Below are 19,768 nucleotides of genomic sequence, written 5' to 3'. Positions count from 1 at the left end.
ATAATATAATATGCATGTTTAACCAGAGCCTAAAGCGCTACATACATTTTTACTATACATTTTTCCAGGATAAAAAGTATCCTATCTCAAAGTATCTCTGTACGAAATTTAATTAAAAACGGTTCAGCGGTTTGGGCGTTAAGAGGTAACAGACAGACAGGCACACTTTCGCATATTTTATAATATTAGTAAGTATGGATATAATATTATTATTACATTGCCCATACATATTTAATATTACAAAAACGAAATTTGGGGTAACAGGAACATATAGGTAGGGTCAGAGGTGCTAAACTATTATGAATGTATTAAAAAATACCTTTCCGCCCGCGACTTCGACCGCGTTTTGGTTATATCACGCGTTGCACAATTTTTCAAAACATGAACCGCCTTTAGTGTCCCGGTTAGATCGGTTAAAATGAAGCCTATGCCCCTAGCCCCGGGTGTCAAGCTACCTACCTTCCAAATTTCTTGAGATTGGTTTTAGGCGTGAAAATGCAACAGACAAACATATAGAAAGACAGACTTTCGCATATTTTATAATATTACTTGGAAAAAACCTGTAGGATAAACCTTAACCTTTTGTATGGGACCAACTTTCGTACTCGAAAGAAAAAGTCTACTATTTCATACATTTTGGTCACATCTAATGGATACTTTTGTATGGAACAGCTGACTTTTTATATCGGGTACGAAAGTTGGTCCCATAGAATAAGTTGTTCATAGTCATAGGGTAGATTCATCCTACAAATCTTGGCCAGTGGCCAGTACTCGAAAGAACTCGAAAGAAAGAGTCTACTATTTCATACATTTTGGTCACAGCTAATGGATACTTTTGTATGGAACAGCTGACTTTTTATTTCGGGTACGAAAGTTGGTCCCATAGAAAAAGTTGTTCATAGTCATAGGGTAGATTCATCCTACAAATCTTGGCCAGTATTAAAAGTCAGCCGGTATTTTAGCGGATTCTAAAAATGTTTGTTAACCCCTGAAACCGAGAAAGAGGGACATACGTTTCTCTTAACCTGGTATAGCCGTTCCTCTTTCCCAGCTTGCCATTTTGAGAGCTATGTTTTTATTGACATCGAAAAACCACTAAAAACACACACTACAAACAATACCTACAATACATAGAAAATAAAGATTAAACGTAACAAATTTTACACTTTCCATAGCAATCAACCGCAAAACTGATGTTTTTAATATTTTAATAACACAAACAAGGAACGCCGCTATAGTGTTGGTTTTTTTAGTTTGACAACTGATTTTTTTTCTCTCTTTTACTCGCGTAGTTGCCGTGTCGTAGCTTCATCTATCTTTCTTAGATATTATTATTATGAACTATACCTAAAGCTTAGGCCAAACCTACGCGACCAAGCGACTGCGAAGCGGGAGCGTCAAGTTGTCAAATGGTTTAAAAAAGAAGTCTAGTTAGAAAACACACATTTGACAACTTGACGCTCCCGCTTCGCAGTCGCTTGGTCGCGTTGGTTTGGCCTAAGCTTTACTGTTTTATCGACGTACTGACCATAGACCTCGGCGTTATAGTTTTCTTGTTACAGTTTCTCTTCCCCCCGCATCCCTCTTACCCCACTATTATTCTATTGTCAAAAAATTTACTTTATTATTTTTTAGACATAATATTATTATGTAATTCCTGCGACAGTCAGGTCTGGCGACAGACTAATAAAGTCAAATGATGACAGACTGGCCGTGTAATAATTGTCTAACAGTATTTGAGATTCAATAAAAAAAACTCAATCTATTTTAAATTTGACAACAGACTTCAACATATTATTAATACTAGCTGTCCCGGCAAACGTTGCTTTGCCATAATATAAATCAAGTATTTCACCCATATTATTTTATTGAAGTGACTAAATAAGTATGTTACCATGACAACGTCCATCGCTATACCGTCCCACAAACAATGGTCGCCGTCAGTCTCGTGTTGTAATAATTTACTATTATTTATTCAACAAAAATATGCACTTATCAATATTATGTCGGCTGTACACTCTCGCCGAGAGCTTTCGGGCGAGAGTCTCGTGCGAGAGCCCCTTGCCCGAGTGCGATCATGTACATTCTCGCTTAGTTCAGTCGCAGTTATGAACTCAGAGAAGATGGACCATTATTTTTCTCTATGAGATGGACGAAAACACTTCTCTTGCAGCTGCCGTAGCTCTCTGTGCTATGAGCTATTATAAATAATTAGTGATTACCAAATATTTACACAATAAAACGTATCTACGATGGTCGATGAATGATATCTTTCGATGCATGGTGGTCGATACATGCATCGAAAGATATCATTGTAATCCAAAGATCTATAATCATATTTAATTTTATTTCTCACAGATAATGACTGTTAATGACGTTTATTATTGTTATTTTTCTGTTCTGCACTGTCTAGCGGCGCGACTAGTAGACTTGTACTATTATCTATTCTGTGCTAGTAGTGAAAAACGCGGGAGTGTACAGTAATGCGCTCGCTTTAGTCGCGAGACCCTTTGTCTCGGGCGCAAAATACCGACACCGGACCGAGAGGGTCCGAGACAGGCGAGACGAGGCGAGCGCACCCATTTACACTCTCGCACTCGGGCCGCCTCGCTGTGTCTCGGCGAGAGTGTACAGCCGACATAATAAGTACCCAGTATCAGATTCTCAGACCCACTGAATATGCATATAAAATTTGGTTAAAATCAATAAAGCCGTTTCGGAGGAGTACGGTGACTAACATTGTGACACGAGAATTTTATATATAAGATGTATTATGTATATACGTATAGGCTTGTTTCTAGTGTGTGTGTTGTAGTGTGTGTAATGTTTTATTTGTTAAAAAAATTTATGATAAAAGCATAATTTTAAAATAATATTAGCTCGATGCACTCTTTATAAACTATAACTGTGCGAAATTTCATGCACCTACGTTTCCCCATTTTACATAAAAAGGGTTACAAAGTTTTTCGCTCACGTATTAATAATATTATGATAATATGTCTCTATACAGGTCTCATAGAGTTTGAGATGGAGGACCCAAACGTGCCGAGCCACGCGATGATCAAGCTCAGGAGCCAGCAATTGGTGGACTCCCAAGTCAGCGAGTTTGACGTGCCAGACACAAAGAAGTAACCTGTATTTAAATAATTATTACAATATTTTGAGCAATGGATGTGATGTGAATCGTTCTAAATCGATGACTGAGGTATTTAATTAAACTTGTTATTGCCTTTTTGATTAATAAATTCGGTGTGTCACTTTTGATGTAATTTCTAAACATTTTGCATAATAATATTAAATTAAATTAAAGGAGGTAGAATATCATATTATTATTATAATAATGAATGAAAAAATTTGGCAGGAAGGTTTAATTGCACCCTGTATATTTTTTTTGACTTTCAAGTTCTCGCATTTTTTTAAGCAATAATGTAGAAAAATACTTACGTTGACATCAAAGTATTACTAATCCACTAACTATTTTTGTTTGAATCTAAGTTGTTTCTTTCGAAAATATTTCTAACTAGCTGTTTCCACAAACTTCCTTATCCATAGGAATAAAACATATACGTGGGAGAGCCATGCTTCGGCACGAATGGGCCGGATCGACCGGAGAAATACCACGTTCTCACAGAAAACCGGCGTGAACCAGCGCTTGCGCTGTGTTTCGCCGAGTGAGTGAGTTTACCGGAGGCCCAATCCCCTACCATATTCCCTTCCCTACCCTCCCCTATTCCCTTCACTTACCTACCCTCCCTTATTACCCTATTCCCTCTTAAAAGGCCGGCAACGCACCTGCAGCTCTTCTGATGCTGCGAGTGTCCATGGGCGACGGAAGTTGCTTTCCATCAGGTGACCCGTTTGCTCGTTTGCCCCCTTATTTCATTAAAAAAAAACGTTTCTCTGCGGTTAAAAGTGGTCTTGTACCTATAAGCTTTATTACTGGAACCCAATTATCGTGCTTTTTATAAGCACGATAATTTATCGAAAATCGATATAATATTATATCGAGAAAACTTAGTTTTAATGTATGGAATTGGCTAGTTGATATTTTTTTTATTTCCTCATGATTCCCATCATCAAACCACCCTTTTGTGAACTCTTCCTTCGTCTATGTCCTAAAAAATTTTGACTTAAGCATGTTAACCTTATGGCTACCACACTTGCTACGGTCTACCGAAAGGGGTCACCTGCAGGTATTCGAAAGAATTGATTCTCGATTTTGCGCCGCGCCGGTCGAATGCGCAGGTCCAAGCAACTGCACAGGTCTATTCCCACACACATTCCGATTTACTTGAGCAGGCATACCTGCGCAGGTAGACCTCTCCGGTAGACCGTTGCGTGTATGGCTAACATTAGACTGTTTATTATTGTTTTTTTTTCTATTTGATTTGATCTGTTACATTTTATCAGTGCAGTAATACTTTAGTTACTTAAATTTTAATATTTTATTCCTTTGTTAAGGTCCTAAAAATTAAATTCAATAATCCCTATACCTACAACTAAATAATATCATTTATTCAAACAAGAACCTGTTTTATGCAATTTACCGTATCCATGGTCAGTAGTCTTCAGATTACCTAGATATTCTGCAGATTATCTAGTAATGTAAGAATATAATCAATTTTTTGCACTTTAACTGACTTACCCAGATAATCTGCAGAATACCGCGTTAATCTGCACTCTAACTGGCTTACGCAAATTAACAGTAATATATACATACATACATACATACATAGCATGAGAGAGAGATAGAGACACATACTTAACTCTTACTTCTTGCTTTGCTGTAGTCAGGTAAAAATTATTCATCTATTGTGAACAATTATGATAGTTACAGCTGTAAAAGGTAATCCCTGAAGATTTATTTGTGAATTTTTTACAAAATCCTACAACACAAGATAGCATTTTGCCCTTTGATTACATTTAGTATCTGAAAATAAAACTAAGTTTGTTTTAAAAATTTCTTTCCTAACCGTACACACTCGCATACGACCGTCGCGTACAGCGTGCCAGTGAAGACTGACTGCAATGGTGTGAATTAGCTCTATTGGAACGGCGGAACATTTGGTGCGTATGGCATGTCTACATCAGTTTAAATAGAAGTCTTTGCGGGATACACGGAAGCGTGTACATAGGCAGTGGAAACGTTGACCCACGTAGTCAAAGAAATAAATCCGTGCACGTCCACGCATGCGCGTGGCCGTGCATATTATATATGTTACGCTCAAAGACCGAAAACGTTCAGTGAGCGAAAAAATGGCTCACAACGCGTTGTGGTAATAGTGAAACGGCCACGACGCGAATTTCGTGTCGTGGCCCTAGTGAAAACGGCCACGACGCGTTCTGGTAATCACAGAAATACCACAAAGCGAAATTCGTGTCGTGGCTGACGCGCTATTCGACCACAACGCGTTGTGGTAATCGAGTAAAACCATGACGCGTTCTGAGCATTTAAAACAGCCACGACGCGAATTCGTGTTGTGGCCCTAATGAAAACGGCCACGACGCGTTCTGAAACCAGGCCGTGTTACGCAGGAGTAATTTTATAGCGCCCAAGTGTGTGCGCAATACACAAGAGCACTCTGGTTTCAATGAAACTAGGCCAGTTACGCAGGGGTAATTTTATAGTGCCCAAGTGCGTGAGCAATACACAAGAGCACGTTACGCAGGAGTGGTTTTATGGTGCCCAAGTGTGTGCGCAATACACAAAAGCACTCTGGTTTAAATGAAGCCAGGCCAGTTAAGCAGGAGTAATTTTATAGTGCCCAAGTGTGTGCGCAATACACAAGAGCACTTTGGTTTCAATGAAATCAGGCCAGGTACGCATGAGTTATTTTATAGTGCCCAAGTGTGTGCGCAATACACAAGATCACTCTGGTTTCAATGAAACCAGGTCAGTTAAGCAGGAGTAATTTTATAGTGCTTAAGTGTGTGCGCAATACACAAGAGCACTCTGGTTTCAACGAAACCAGGCCAGTTACGCAGGAGTAATTTTATAGTGCCCAAGTGTGTGCGCAATACACAAGAGTACTATTCTTTACTCTCATAACCCAATGGAGCGCTGGCGAGAGATCAGGTGCAGGACCGACTTTAGACGCGCACACGCGCAACAGCGTTTTCGGTCTTTGAGCGTAACATATATACCAGATAGCTGAATCTTCAGTCCTCTGACAGAATATTTGAAACTTTTGGAACTGGCACCGACTTCAAAATTATGAAGATTGAGTACAGAAATAGTTGAGGTTTAGCCGAATTCGGAAAAAGGCACTATTAGATAAGAAAAATTATTTAATACTTTTTAGTTCATATTTTAAGGATGTTATTATTGTTTTTACCTTAGAAGTCGGTTTTAATTTTTTGTTAAAAATAATAATTTCACTCTTTTTAGTTACCTAGCAAACCATCGCGTATATTTAATACTAGCTGTTGCCCGCGACTTCGTCCGCGTGGACTTCAGTTTATAGCGCGCGATGTCAACAAAATTGGTGTCAAATGCTTTTATAAAAAAACCCTGGTACCCCTTAAATCAATACAGCTGTCCAGTGTGCACACAATAAGTATTTCATTTTTTTATATTAAACTTTATATTTTATGCCAAATTTTAAAGCTTATTTAGCCCCCCAATTACACAACTTTACCCATAAACTATTTATCATTGATAGGTTTAAGGTTACGTCACTGCACAGATAAAGTACTGAGTTATTTAATACCTACCGTAGAATAGATCAACAATCGAAAAAAATCGAAACTTAGATGGAAGATGATACCACCTCTTATAGAAAGACTTTTGAGCAAGCGTCAGCGCGATGTAGAAGACGCACGCCATCTATTATGAATTGTTGGAACTAACTTAATTTGAACAAATTTATGCATTTTCACCCCCTTACAACCCTTTTTTTCGGTAAAAAAGTAGCCTATGTCCTTTCTCAGGCTTAAGACTATCTGTATACAAAATTTCATTACAATCAGTTCGGTAGTTTTGGCGTTTGGCGTGAAAGCGAGACTGACAGACAGACAGACAGACAGAGATACTTTCGCATTTATAATATTAGTATAGATTATGTGCACACTGCACAGCTGTTTTTGGGTATTTTGATTAATTAAGGGCCGCGCTACACCGGAATGGCAGCGGCGAGGCGAGCACTTTCAGCGCTGCCATTCCGGTGTAGCGCGGCCCTAAGAGGGGTACCAGTTACCGGGGTTTTAAAAAGTTTTTAAATTTGACACAAATTTTGTTGACACCGCGCGCTATAAACTAAAGTCCACGCGGACGAAGTCGCAGGCAACAGCTAGTTATAAATAAAAACAATATATAATAAAGTAGGTATGATTAGTTCTGTTACAATAATGAAGTAAAAAATAAAACGCCATCTCTTTTCATATATTAGAATTAAAATGTTGATTGAATTGATATATTTTCTGGATGGAATACAGGCCAACACGGTACACTCGAACTCCTTTATTTTAGAGCGCCTTCGGTTGTCAACTCTTCATTTTATATGTTCTTTATTTTATGTGTGTGTTTGTAACTGTGATGTGCGCAATAAAGTATATTCATTCATTCATTCATTCATAATGCATGCATTTCTAATATATTATATTAGAAATGCAGTAGGAGTTCTATAAGATAAGATAGATTGATTATTATTATACCAAGTGATAATATTATTAAACATATTATTTTAACGTATTAAAAACTATAAACAAAAACATAATAACTAATTATAAGTACTCGTATGATTAGTTCTATGTTACAATGAAGTAAAAAATAAAACGCCATCTGTTGAATCGTATTAGAACTAAAATGTTCATTGCATCGATATATTTCTGGATTTTTTATAATATTATACATAAAATATATTTAAAATTTTTGAAATATTATTTTAATACACATCCAAGACCCAGGAACATTGAAAACTTTTTGTTCCGCCTGCGGGACTCGAACCCAGGACCCCCGGGATGAGCGCTGGCCACGCGCAATGCGAATTAATTTTCATCGATATTTTCATGGAAATAAGATATTTTCCCACATCAAAATGTAGCCTATGTCCTTTCTCAGACTCTAGAATAACTATGTACAAAATTTCATTGCAATCAGTTCAGTAGTTTTGGCGTGAAAGCGAGACAGACAGACAGACAGGCAGACAGAGATACTTTCGCATTTATAATATTAGTATAGATTATGTGCACACTGCACAGCTGTTTTTGGGTATTTTGATTAATTAAGGGCCGCGCTACACCGGAATGGCAGCGGCGAGGCGAGCACTTTCAGCGCTGCCATTCCGGTGTAGCGCGGCCCTAAGAGGGGTACCACTTACCAGGGTTTTCAAATTTTACATTATTTATAAAATTATTTAATGTCAAATTTGTGCCTTACGCTCTGGAGTTAAGGTTGAATTTGTTACTTAAGTTCAATTTTGTGGTACTTACTTGAAATATTTATTTTGAAACAACATTAAGTATATATTTTTTATTAAAATCGCTATGTAATGTACCAAATAAATAAGGACATAACGTGATGACTGATGATATAATTATGGTGTTGTATCATTGTTGTATGTACTTATATTGTATCCATATACAACCATGTGAGTTGTGACATTGGTGACCCTGACGTGGTAGTGATGACTTTTTCATTGTTTTAATTATTCTTCATTTATACAAGTAAGAGTACGCACTATATTATTTATACAGAATCCGAAACATCCGCATCTGCATTAGTGAAAAAATCGGGATCCGCAACATCCCTGATTAATATGATACATTTTTTAAATCGCAAAATTGTCACTTTGTGTGCTATTCATAACTCTAGTAATTCACATTCAATTCATACTAGCTAATTTGACATTCATTAGTTTGACAGTTTTGACAATTCATTTTCTGAATTGATTTGAGAGGAATTGCATTTTGTGACCTTTTTAGGTCTGCTGCTGTTCTCTTTTGCAATTAAGATAAATATTTAATAATGCTTGTGAGCACTTTTGCGATCACATATTTTTAAAAGCTTTTATTTAACTTGCTCTGTATGTATGTAAGTATGTATGTTCGGGTGAAATCTTGGAACTCAATTTTGGAGTAGATATATTTAACCGATCGAGCTGAAATTTTGCGGGCACGTTTAGTTTGAATGACAATACATGAAATTGTATGTGAAATCACTCTAAATCCAATATGGCTGACCATCCAAGATGGCGAAATAGTTATTTTTTATGCAGTTCTACAATATGGATATTAAATGAAAGGGCTTTTTGAGAGTAACTCGAAAACGAATGTAATGTCATACTACATCCAATATGGCGGCTCATCCAAGATAGAGGTATAGTTATTTTTAATGCACTTCTGCAATATGGGTATCAAATGAAAGGGCTCAGTGAGAGTAACTTGGAAACGAATGTAATGTCATTCTACATCCAATATGGCGTCTTATTCAAGGTAGGTAGGGATATAGTTATTTTTAATGCACTTCTGAGTTCTGCAATATGGGTATCAAATGAAAGGGCTTATTGAGAGTAACTCGGAAACGAATGTAATGTCATACTACATCCAATATGGCGGCTCATCCAAGATAGAGGTATAGTTATTTTTAATGCACTTCTGCAATATGGGTATCAAATGAAAGGGCTCAGTGAGAGTAACTTGGAAACGAATGTAATGTCATTCTACATCCAATATGGCGTCTTATTCAAGGTAGGTAGGGATATAGTTATTTTTAATGCACTTCTGAGTTCTGCAATATGGGTATCAAATGAAAGGGCTTATTGAGAGTAACTCGGAAACGAATGTAATATCATTCTACATCCAATATGGCAGCTCATTTAAGATAGGGGAATATAGTTATTTTTGAAGAACTTCTGCAATATGGGTATCAAACAAAAAGTCTTATTGAGAGTAAATTAAAAAGTCATGTAGTGTCCTATCGTGCCGTGTCGTGTCGTATCGTGTCGTGTCGTGTCGTGTCGTATCGTGTCTTGTTATATCAAGTCAAAACCAGTCGGGCATTAGAAAATGCCTGGTTGAATCCGGTCATTTTTGTTTAGTGATATTTAATTTTTAGTCGTAAAATAAAGTAAGTACGATTTCTTAAAGACTTAAATGAAGTTAATCAGATTTTAACAAATTCTTGAAACAAAACAAACTACAATCAAGCAGACTTAAGAAATCTAGTCAGAGATTTAACTAAAAAACAAAAAATCAATTATAAGCAAAAAACTTTTAAAAAAAAAGCTTTTATTTAAATAATTAAAAAGAAGAAAATAAATTTACCCTTCAAAATTCTAACTATTAAGTTACAACCACAATATATTATATAATTTGCATTATAATAAAAGCTTGTCGCGAGACTTAACAATCTGTCAATAATTAATTACTTTAATAAAATAAAAAATATAATATCAGTTTACTCAGTTAAATTGGCACTTAGGTACTACAATTATTAACAAATCACGCGACAAGCTTTTATTATAATGCAAATTGTATAATATATTGTGGTTATAACTTAATAGTTAGAATTTTGAAGGGTAAATTTATTTTCTTCTTTTTAAAGTATTTAAATAAAAGCTTTTTTTCAAAAAGTTTTTTGCTTATAATTTATGTTATACCTTTAATCATATTATTAGCTTCGAATAACATTTACCTAAAAATGTATAGGACGATAAAGTTGTATTCAAAATTCACGATAACAAGGCATCGTAAGAGGTTTTCGATATAACAAAGGACATGACCTACAGGCTACAATACTGAATACCGAAATCTGCTTAACCTCAACTCAAGTGGCTGCGGCCACTCAACATAACTTACGAGATATTTTTTAACAGACCCTTATATTGAGACCCGGTTTCCTGGCGGACAATTTCTTAAAATAAATGTTTTCCGCGTCAGTGGTAGGTTAAATTGATTTTTGACGCTTATGCTCGTTTCCTTTTTTTATAATTTAAAGATTTGTTTCGTGGCGTTTGTCAAAATACTTTTAATATCAAGTAAGTATCCTGTTTTTTCTAATAGTCATATTTTTTATTGTTTTTGTCGTGTAGTGTAATAACTAATAGCCAAGAAAATAGAATATTTAATAATATAATATGTTTTGTTTTATTATTAATACTAGTGATCGCGCAATGGTCGAAATTCAACCTTAATCTATGTAAGCGAAAAACTTTGGATCCCTTTTGACGAAAAATGCGGAAACGTAGGTGATTGAAATTTTGCACAGTGATACAGTTTATGGTCAGGGAGCCCTAGAACAAATTTTTTGTGATTATTAACAAGCTAATTTTTTGTGAGTAGCTACATTTTGATAAGACGAACAACATTTTTATTTTCGAAAAATCTCGAAAGTGGTAGCTAACAGAGATAGTAAGGATTTCATACTTTGACTTGATGGTCCTAAAATATGGATTGTTTTATTTGTAGGACAAGGTTACTCTTAAATTATCTTTTCTATATATTAATACGTGAGCCAAAAACTTTGTAGGTATCCCTTTTGACGAAAAATGGGGAAACGTAGGTGAATGAAATTTTCTTTGACATGTCTTTGACATGTCTTTTGACATTTGTCCCTTTGTTGTATCAATACTCTATGACATAAAATTTACAATACAAAGATTTTCAATTTGCTTAAATTTAGTTTTACAATGTGAAAACTATATTTTACTGTGATTAATATTAATAATTTAAGTGAAAGACGTGTCATAGTGCTGAAAATTTGAAGATTTTCATTGAAGAAAAATAGTAAAACGCGAAAATATCATTGAAATTCTCGCGTCCACATTTCCGATTCTGGTCGCTCAATCGCCATAGTAGCAGGTACTTAAGCGTTTGTTTTATAAATTTTGTTTGTTAATTTTATTGTATTGTTACGTGCTAGGGTTCGAGGATTTGGAGAGAAAGACCTGGTGACTCTCTTGAAGACTTTATTCACACTGCACTAAACACTAGGTCACAACACTTAGCACTAAGTCCAAACACTAATCACTAGGTCCAATTACTAAGCACTATCACTGTCCTAGGTCGTAGCCAAGTCGCAGGTTTCACTGGTTCACTCACTATTGATCACTTGTTGTCGCCTCGAAGATCGCTCAGATTGAACTGACTTGCCGGGCCTGCCTGCGGCTCCTTTTATATGGCGAGACGAATTCCAGAAATTTCCTGATTCACGTAAACAAGTAAACAACCGTGGGAACTTTCTAGGAGGCTCGGGCATGTACCACAATAAAACTGCCGTCCTTACGATAAGTGCAGTAAGTTTAATTTAATTTAGACCTTATGGACTCAGTCATAAGGTCTAAATTAAAACACGTAAACACGCTAACAAATAAACGGTAAACATGTAAACAAACATTGGACCTTTCTAGAAGGTTCGAGTATGTACTTGCGCACCTGATGCCATCTAGTATTGAGTAGGGGATTTATGTTGCCTGTGCTCTCTCGGTAAGCTTCGCTGGTTTGTCGCTAGATAGACCACGTGTCCGTATACCATGTACCGTATCACTACTCCCCTCTTAGAGATACTCGTCCCGAGCATCATTGTTACTGCCATGGTAACGCGCCAGACGGTCTATGTGTACCACTTTGAATGTCCCTCTTTTGCTTTTGAATCCTGTAAGTCACATTATTCAATCGGGTAACCACTTTGTATGGGCCGTCCCACTTGGTCTGCAACTTTGGAGATTTGCCTTTTCGGCGAGTTGGGTTATGCAGCCACACCAGTGACCCTTCTTCGAAGCCGCTTGTATTCGATTTCCGGTCGTATCTGATCTTCATGTTCTCACTTGACTGTAACCCATTTTCCCGAACCAATGCGTGTATATAGCGCATCTTTTCCCTTAAATCGCAGACATAATCTGGTACGGTCTTTGGTTCTTCCGGTGATCCTCCTGTCAAAAGGTCTACTGGTACTCGTAGTTCTCTACCGTAATTGACATACGCCGGGGTAGCTTTTATGCTCTCATGCTCGGCGGTACGGTACGACAGAAGGAAGAGTGGTATGTACTTGTCCCAATCCTTTTGTTTGTCATCTACCAATTTCGCCAAATGCCTCTCAAGGGTCTGGTTAAATCTCTCAACCATTCCATCAGACTGTGGATGGTACGCTGTGGTCCTCGTCTTATGCATTCCCAAAATTCTGCACACTTCCTGGAAGAACTGCGATTCGAAATTCCTGCCCTGATCAGAATGGATTTCCAGAGGCACACCAAACCGAGATATAACTTCTTCGACTAACTTAGAAGCGACTGTTGTAGCTTCTTGGTTTGGTATGGCGAACACTTCGGGCCATTTGGTGAAGTAATCCATGACGACCATAAAATACTTGTTCCCCGATTCCGTCGCGGGAAATGGCCCAGCTACGTCAACTGCAATTCGTTCCCACGGTGCGCCAACGTTATACAACCGCAGGTTCCCACGGCTCCTGGTCTGTGGTCCCTTTACTGCAGCGCAAGTAGTACATTTGCGGCACCACTCCTGCACATCATCTCGGCAATGCAACCAGTAGAATCGTTCTCGCACTTTTGTTAACGTCCTCTTTACTCCTAGATGACCTCCTGATACGCCATCATGCATTTCACGGAGAACATCCGGTACTCTCGTTCTTGGGACAACTATCTGAAGATGGAACTCTCTGCCGTTGGTCTTCTCCCATTTCCGGTAGAGTATTCCGTTTTGAAGTATCAGACTGTCCCATTGCGCCCAGCACGCCTTAGTGGCAGCGCCAGTGGGTGCAACCTCACTCCAGATTGGTTTTTCATCACCCCGTTTCTTCCATGTGATGATGTGCCGAAGGTCGTCATCTGTTTCTTGAGCCTCCCTCATAGCATCATTCTCCCATGGGCCCAAAGGACTTGTTTTCGTTAACTTTAATGTTACTTCATTAGATTCCTGCTTAACACAATGTTTGCAGTCTTCCGAACACGGCCTTCGCGAAAGTGCGTCGGTATTCCCATGTGCCTTTCCGCTGCGGTGTTCCGTCTTGAAGTCATACTCCTGGAGTTGTTCAATCCATCGAGCTACTTGGCCTTCTGGGTTCTTCTTCTGCGGGCAGTTGAGCTGAATATGGCCCCTCTCGCCGCACTTGTAGCACATGGCTCCAGAACTTCTCTTCGTAGGGGCCTTAATCTCCTTCTGTGGGCAGTTGAGCTGAAGATGGCCCCTCTCGCCGCACTTGTAGCACATGGCTCCAGAACTTCTCTTTGTAGGAGCCTTAACCTCCTTGACTTCTTCAGAGACCTCGCGGATCTTATAGGTCTGCCGTATGTCACGCCGAACAGCCTCGACCTCCAAAGCATGCGCCAATGCTTCCTTAAGCGAGGTGTGGTGACGTAGCCTCACCGCAGCTCTGACTTCCAGGTCCCTGATTCTGTCGACAAAGGCTTGAACAATGTTCGAGTCAACCATCTTGGAATCGGCTCCTGGGTGTGCCTTCTTGACCAGTTTTTCAATTTCCAACGCCCATTGTTGCAGTCCCTCTCCTGAGCGTTGGACTCTGTCACGAAGTTGAGCACGGAACACGTGCTCCAGGTGTCGCTCCCCGTATCTGGATTCAAGGGCCTCCATCAGGTCTTTGAACCCATTTCCTGTATGCGCTTCCAGGACTGACAAGGCTTGCCCTCTGAGCGGTCAGGCATTGTTCGTCAGTCCATCCGTTGGCAGAAGCAACCGTCTGGAATTGCTGACGATAAGCGTTCCAGGAAGTAGTACCGTCGTATGGTGGCACTTTAACTCTTGGTCCTTGTACCACTACGGAAGCTCCACTAGACGCCGCGACTCCTGTGGTTTCCAGGCGCACTACTTTCTTCTGTAGTTCAGTGAGGCCGGTTTTCACATTTTCCACATCCACTCCTAACCCGGTAACGCGTTCGTCCATTACGTCGACATCTTTACGAAGCTTAGTCACCGTGTCACTGACAGTCAGCGCTTTCTCTTGGAGGTCCTTTTGTTGCTCTTGAGACTCCTGCAAAGCGCCGAGCTTGCGGTCTTGTGACTCCTGCAAAGCGCCGAGCTTGCGGTCTTGTGCCTCCATCATTGCCCTTTGAGAATCTTGCAAAGCCTGAATTAACTCAATTATACTTTCCAATTGAGGAGCCATTTGAGGGGCCGTAGAAACAACGGGCGTGGCAAGATGGATGGAGCTGGTCGACGGAGCCTGAGCAGGTGGGGCCCAGTGGGCGGGGCCAGTGGGCGTGGCCTGAGTGGGCGTGGCCTGACTGGGCGTGGCCTGAGTGGGCGTGGCCTGGTGGGCGGAGGCAGTGGGCGTGGCCATGTCCAAAGTGGGCGAAGCCTGGGGGGCGTGGCCAGTGGGCGGGTCCCGGTGGGCGGAGCCAGTGAGCGGGGCTTCACCCAAAGTAGGTGGAGCCTGGTGGGCGTGGTCAGTGGGCGGAGCCTGGTGGGTGGGGCCAGTGGGTGGGGCCTGTCCCTCAGTGGGCGGAGCTTGGCCCCCAGTGGGTGTGGCCTCCGCAACTCCTCTCTCGGAGTCAATGGCAGCAGCTCGCTGCGCCCTTGTCCTGACACTCCCCTTGAAGTCCTCTCTCGGAGTCAATGGCATCTCCAAATCCCACTTCTGACACCAGTTGTTACGTGCTAGGGTTCGAGGATTTGGAGAGAAAGACCTGGTGACTCTCTTGAAGACTTTATTCACACTGCACTAAACACTAGGTCACAACACTTAGCACTAAGTCCAAACACTAATCACTAGGTCCAATCACTAAGCACTATCACTGTCCTAGGTCGTAGCCAAGTCGCAGGTTTCACTGGTTCACTCACTATTGATCACTTGTTGTCGCCTCGAAGATCGCTCAGATTGAACTGACTTGCCGGGCCTGCCTGCGGCTCTTTTTATATGGCGAGACGAATTCCAGAAATTTCCTGATTCACGTAAACAAGTAAACAACCGTGGGAACTTTCTAGGAGGCTCGGGCATGTACCACAATAAAACTGCCGTCCTTACGATAAGTGCAGTAAGTTTAATTTAATTTAGACCTTATGAACTCAGTCATAAGGTCTAAATTAAAACACGTAAACACGCTAACAAATAAACGGTAAACATGTAAACAAACATTGGACCTTTCTAGAAGGTTCGAGTATGTACTTGCGCACCTGATGCCATCTAGTATTGAGTAGGGGATTTATGTTGCCTGTGCTCTCTCGGTAAGCTTCGCTGGTTTGTCGCTAGATAGACCACGTGTCCGTATACCATGTACCGTAACAGTATAATGCAATAATTTTAAGTAGCCTGAGTAAGTATTATGTGGTATAACAAAACAAAAATTTTACATAAACCTTATGTTTACGTAAACATTGAACTGTCAAAGAAATCTATCATATACTTAACGCGCCTAACAATGATTGATACTTTGACTTAGGTGCTTTGCGTAATTATGTATCTTAGATGTATATAAAATTCTCGTGTATGTGCTTAACTCCTTTAACACTTTGATGCAGCATAATATAATATTATAATTATTACGTTATATGTTTGATTGAGACACGTTGACAGAGACAGACTATGACATATACAAAGATTATAATACTTTACATAGATTAGATTGTTTCTTGTTATGTCGTAAATTAAACACACACTATAATTATGTATCATAATTATTTCAAATTTTCTTAACTACATTATATATATATATATATATATATATATATATATATATATATATATATATATATATATATATATATATATATATATAAATCATAATATTTACGACGTGTTTTTTGAATTGTATTTAGATTTAATATAAAGTATCAAAATCTTTTATAGTGACTGGAGTTGACTGGACACAGTGTGGCCATAGGAGGCCACAACGGAAACAAGTGGCGACTCTATTAATGTTGTGACTTTTTTGAGGACTATACCTAAAATCAACTTAGGGCTCCGGAGTTTTTCGCTCGCGTATTAATCTATACTAATATTATAAAGCGGAAGAGTTTGTTAGTTAGTTTGTTTGTTTGTTTGAACGCGCTAATCTCAGGAACTACTGGTCCGATTTGAAAAATTCTTTCAGTGTTAGCTAGCCCATTTATCGAGGAAGGCTATAGGCTATATTTTATCATGCTGATACTAATAGGAGCGAAGAAATAGAGGAAAATGTGGAAAAAACGGGGGGAAATTATTTGGAAGGGCATATTTAAAAGCGCTAATCTCAGGAACTACAGGTCCGATTTGAAAAATTCTTTCAGTGTTAAATAGTGCATTTATCGAGAAAGGCTATAGGCTAAATTTTATTGTGCTAGGACTAAAAGGAGCGAAGAAATAGAGGAAAGTGTGGAAAAAACGAGAGAAATTATTTGAAATGGCATATTTGAACGCGCTAATCTCAGGAGCTACTGGTCCGATTTGAAAAACTCTTTCAGTGTTAGATAGACCATTTATCTAGAAAGGCTATAGGCTATATTTTATCACGCTAAGACTAATGGTAACGAAGAAATAGTGGAAAATGTGGAAAAAATGAGGGAAATTATTTGAAAGGGCTTATTTTTGAACGGGCTAATCTCAGAAACTACTGGTCCGATTTGAAAAATTCTTTCAATGTTAGATAGCTCATTTTTAGAGAAAGGCTATATTTTATCACACTAAGACTAATAGCAGCGAAGAAATAGAAAAAAATGTGGAAAAAACGGGGAAAATTATTTGAAAGGGCTTATCTCACGAACTACTGGAGCAATTTTTCTGTTATTTGGCACAGATAAGAAGTAGACCACGTGAAGGATTATAGGCTATTTTTTGTGGACTAATTTGTCTGTGAAGTATCTAATTTACGCGGGCGAAGCTGCGCGGAACATTATATTTCGCGTGGTCACGACATCACGCGTAAACGGCTGGACCCATTTTGCTGAAATTTGGTATAAAGATACTTTGAGTCCCAAAAAAGAACATAGGATACATTTTGTCCCGGAAAAATGTACAGCTACTGCACAACATAATTTTATGATTTGCGCGTAAACTATTCAATCTATTTTGATGGAATTTGGTATGGAGATACTTTGAGTCTCGGGAAAAGACAAGGAATACTAATTTTGTCCCGGAAAATGTACGGTTCCCGCACAATAAACTTTTATGATTATCGCCTAAACTATTCAATCTATTTTGATGAAATTCGGTATGGCAATATGGCAATACTTTCAGTCTCGGGAAAGGACAAGGGATACTTGGACAAGGGATACTTTTTATCTCGGAAAATATACGATTCCCGCACAATAAACTTTTATGATTCTCGCCTAAACTATTTAATCTATTTTGATGAAATTTGGCATGGAGATTGGACATACTAATTTGAATCTGGGACAAGGAATGTTTTTTGTCCCGGAAAAATGTGTGGTTCCCACACAATACTTATACTTTTCTGATTTGCGCGTAGACGACTCAATCGATGTACGGGAAGAACAGCTATAAACTAAAGTCCACGCGGACGAAGTCGCGGGCAACAGCTAGTAATATATAGATAGACAGGCGAGTACTCAGTTTGAACAACTCAGACTTGCTACGCCTTACGTTAAATATTTAATTAAGAATACGAATCTCGAGTGCTTTACAGCTTACAATGCTCTGCTGGACATATTCAGATGAAACTTGATGACGCACGCAGCTAAGCCCGGAATAAAAAATATCCTATGTTCTTTCCCGGTACTTGTACTAATACGTAATCTGTGCAGGTAGGTACTCAAAATATCTCTATACCACATTTCAGAAAAAATCGGTTCAGCGGTTTGGGCATTAACAGGGCGAGGTAACAGACAGACAGACACACAAACAGACAGACACACTTTCGCATTTATAATATTAGTATGGAAGAATGAATTTGGACTAAGATTGTTTGTGTCCTTGGAAAGGAGATTGAAAAGTTTTTATTGCGAAAAATGACCGGCTGCCGCGCAATGGCAAGCCAATAGGCAAGGTAACAGTTCCGTATAAAGAAAGTATAATACTAATTTATTTTCAGTTTCAGGTAGGTAACTAAACCCTGTTAAGATCCGATTCGGTTAAATTATTACTACCGTTAGACTTATACCAAAAATGCCTATAATTTACCGCTTTTACCGGCGGCTTCGCCCGGGCAAAAGTAATATATTTTGATCCCGTATTTTGGCCGCTTTTGGTGAATTTTTGAAAAATCCTGTATTATTTAAGAGGGGCATAAAGGGGTTTACACTACCGCACTAAGAAACGAATATTAATTAGTTAGTTGTAAACTACGTAAACTTATAATGATTTTGCCTTCATTAAATTGAAGTTGTAAGTTTATAGCTATAAATCTTTCTCAGTCTGTATATTTTCAGACAATCAGCTTTGTCTTTCATATTTTTTTAAGTAACATTAACACCCGGGTGCCGGGTGCCGGGTGAGTCCAAGGAAAGATCTTTTATCCGGTTACCGTTTTAAAAAAAAAATCCATTCACAAGCAGCGCACAATGCAAATCGATTTAGGTATGAAAATTAGTCGGCGATAAATCAATTCAGGGTTCCGTACCCAAAAGGGTAAAAGTGGGACCCTATTACTGACTTCTGAAACTTTCACAGGTATTTATTGCCGCTATAACAATAAATACTATAATAGAGGAGGTATATTTACCTAGAATATAATATTCCTAAACTTCTTTGCTGTCGGGACACATTGTACCTAAGTATATAATCAGTAATCACACTATTGTACGTATTATTCTTAATAATAAGAACCTTTGCGCCTGCTTTATATAATTATATATATAAAGGAGGCGCAAAGGTTCGGCTGGTACGATTTCAGTCACACACTTTGCGCCTGCTATTTTGTAGTTT

General features: G+C 38.7%; 1 protein-coding gene across 1 annotated transcript in view; it reads left to right on the top strand.

Annotated features, from left to right (window-relative positions):
* Window positions 1-3,262, top strand: part of LOC121739282 (eukaryotic translation initiation factor 3 subunit A) — a 56,092-nt gene extending 52,830 nt beyond the window's left edge. Inside the window, exon 11 of the mRNA XM_042131649.1 lies at window positions 3,011-3,262. Within this exon, the coding sequence (XP_041987583.1) occupies window positions 3,011-3,132 (122 nt within the window). The 3' untranslated portion in view covers window positions 3,133-3,262. The remainder of the gene's footprint in view (window positions 1-3,010) is intronic.
* The last annotated feature ends 16,506 nt before the right edge of the window (window positions 3,263-19,768 follow it).

This window comes from Aricia agestis, chromosome Z, assembly GCF_905147365.1.
Source record: "Aricia agestis chromosome Z, ilAriAges1.1, whole genome shotgun sequence".
NCBI classification, from domain to species: domain Eukaryota; kingdom Metazoa; phylum Arthropoda; class Insecta; order Lepidoptera; family Lycaenidae; genus Aricia; species Aricia agestis.
This window is presented reverse-complemented; position numbering and strand designations above follow the sequence as displayed.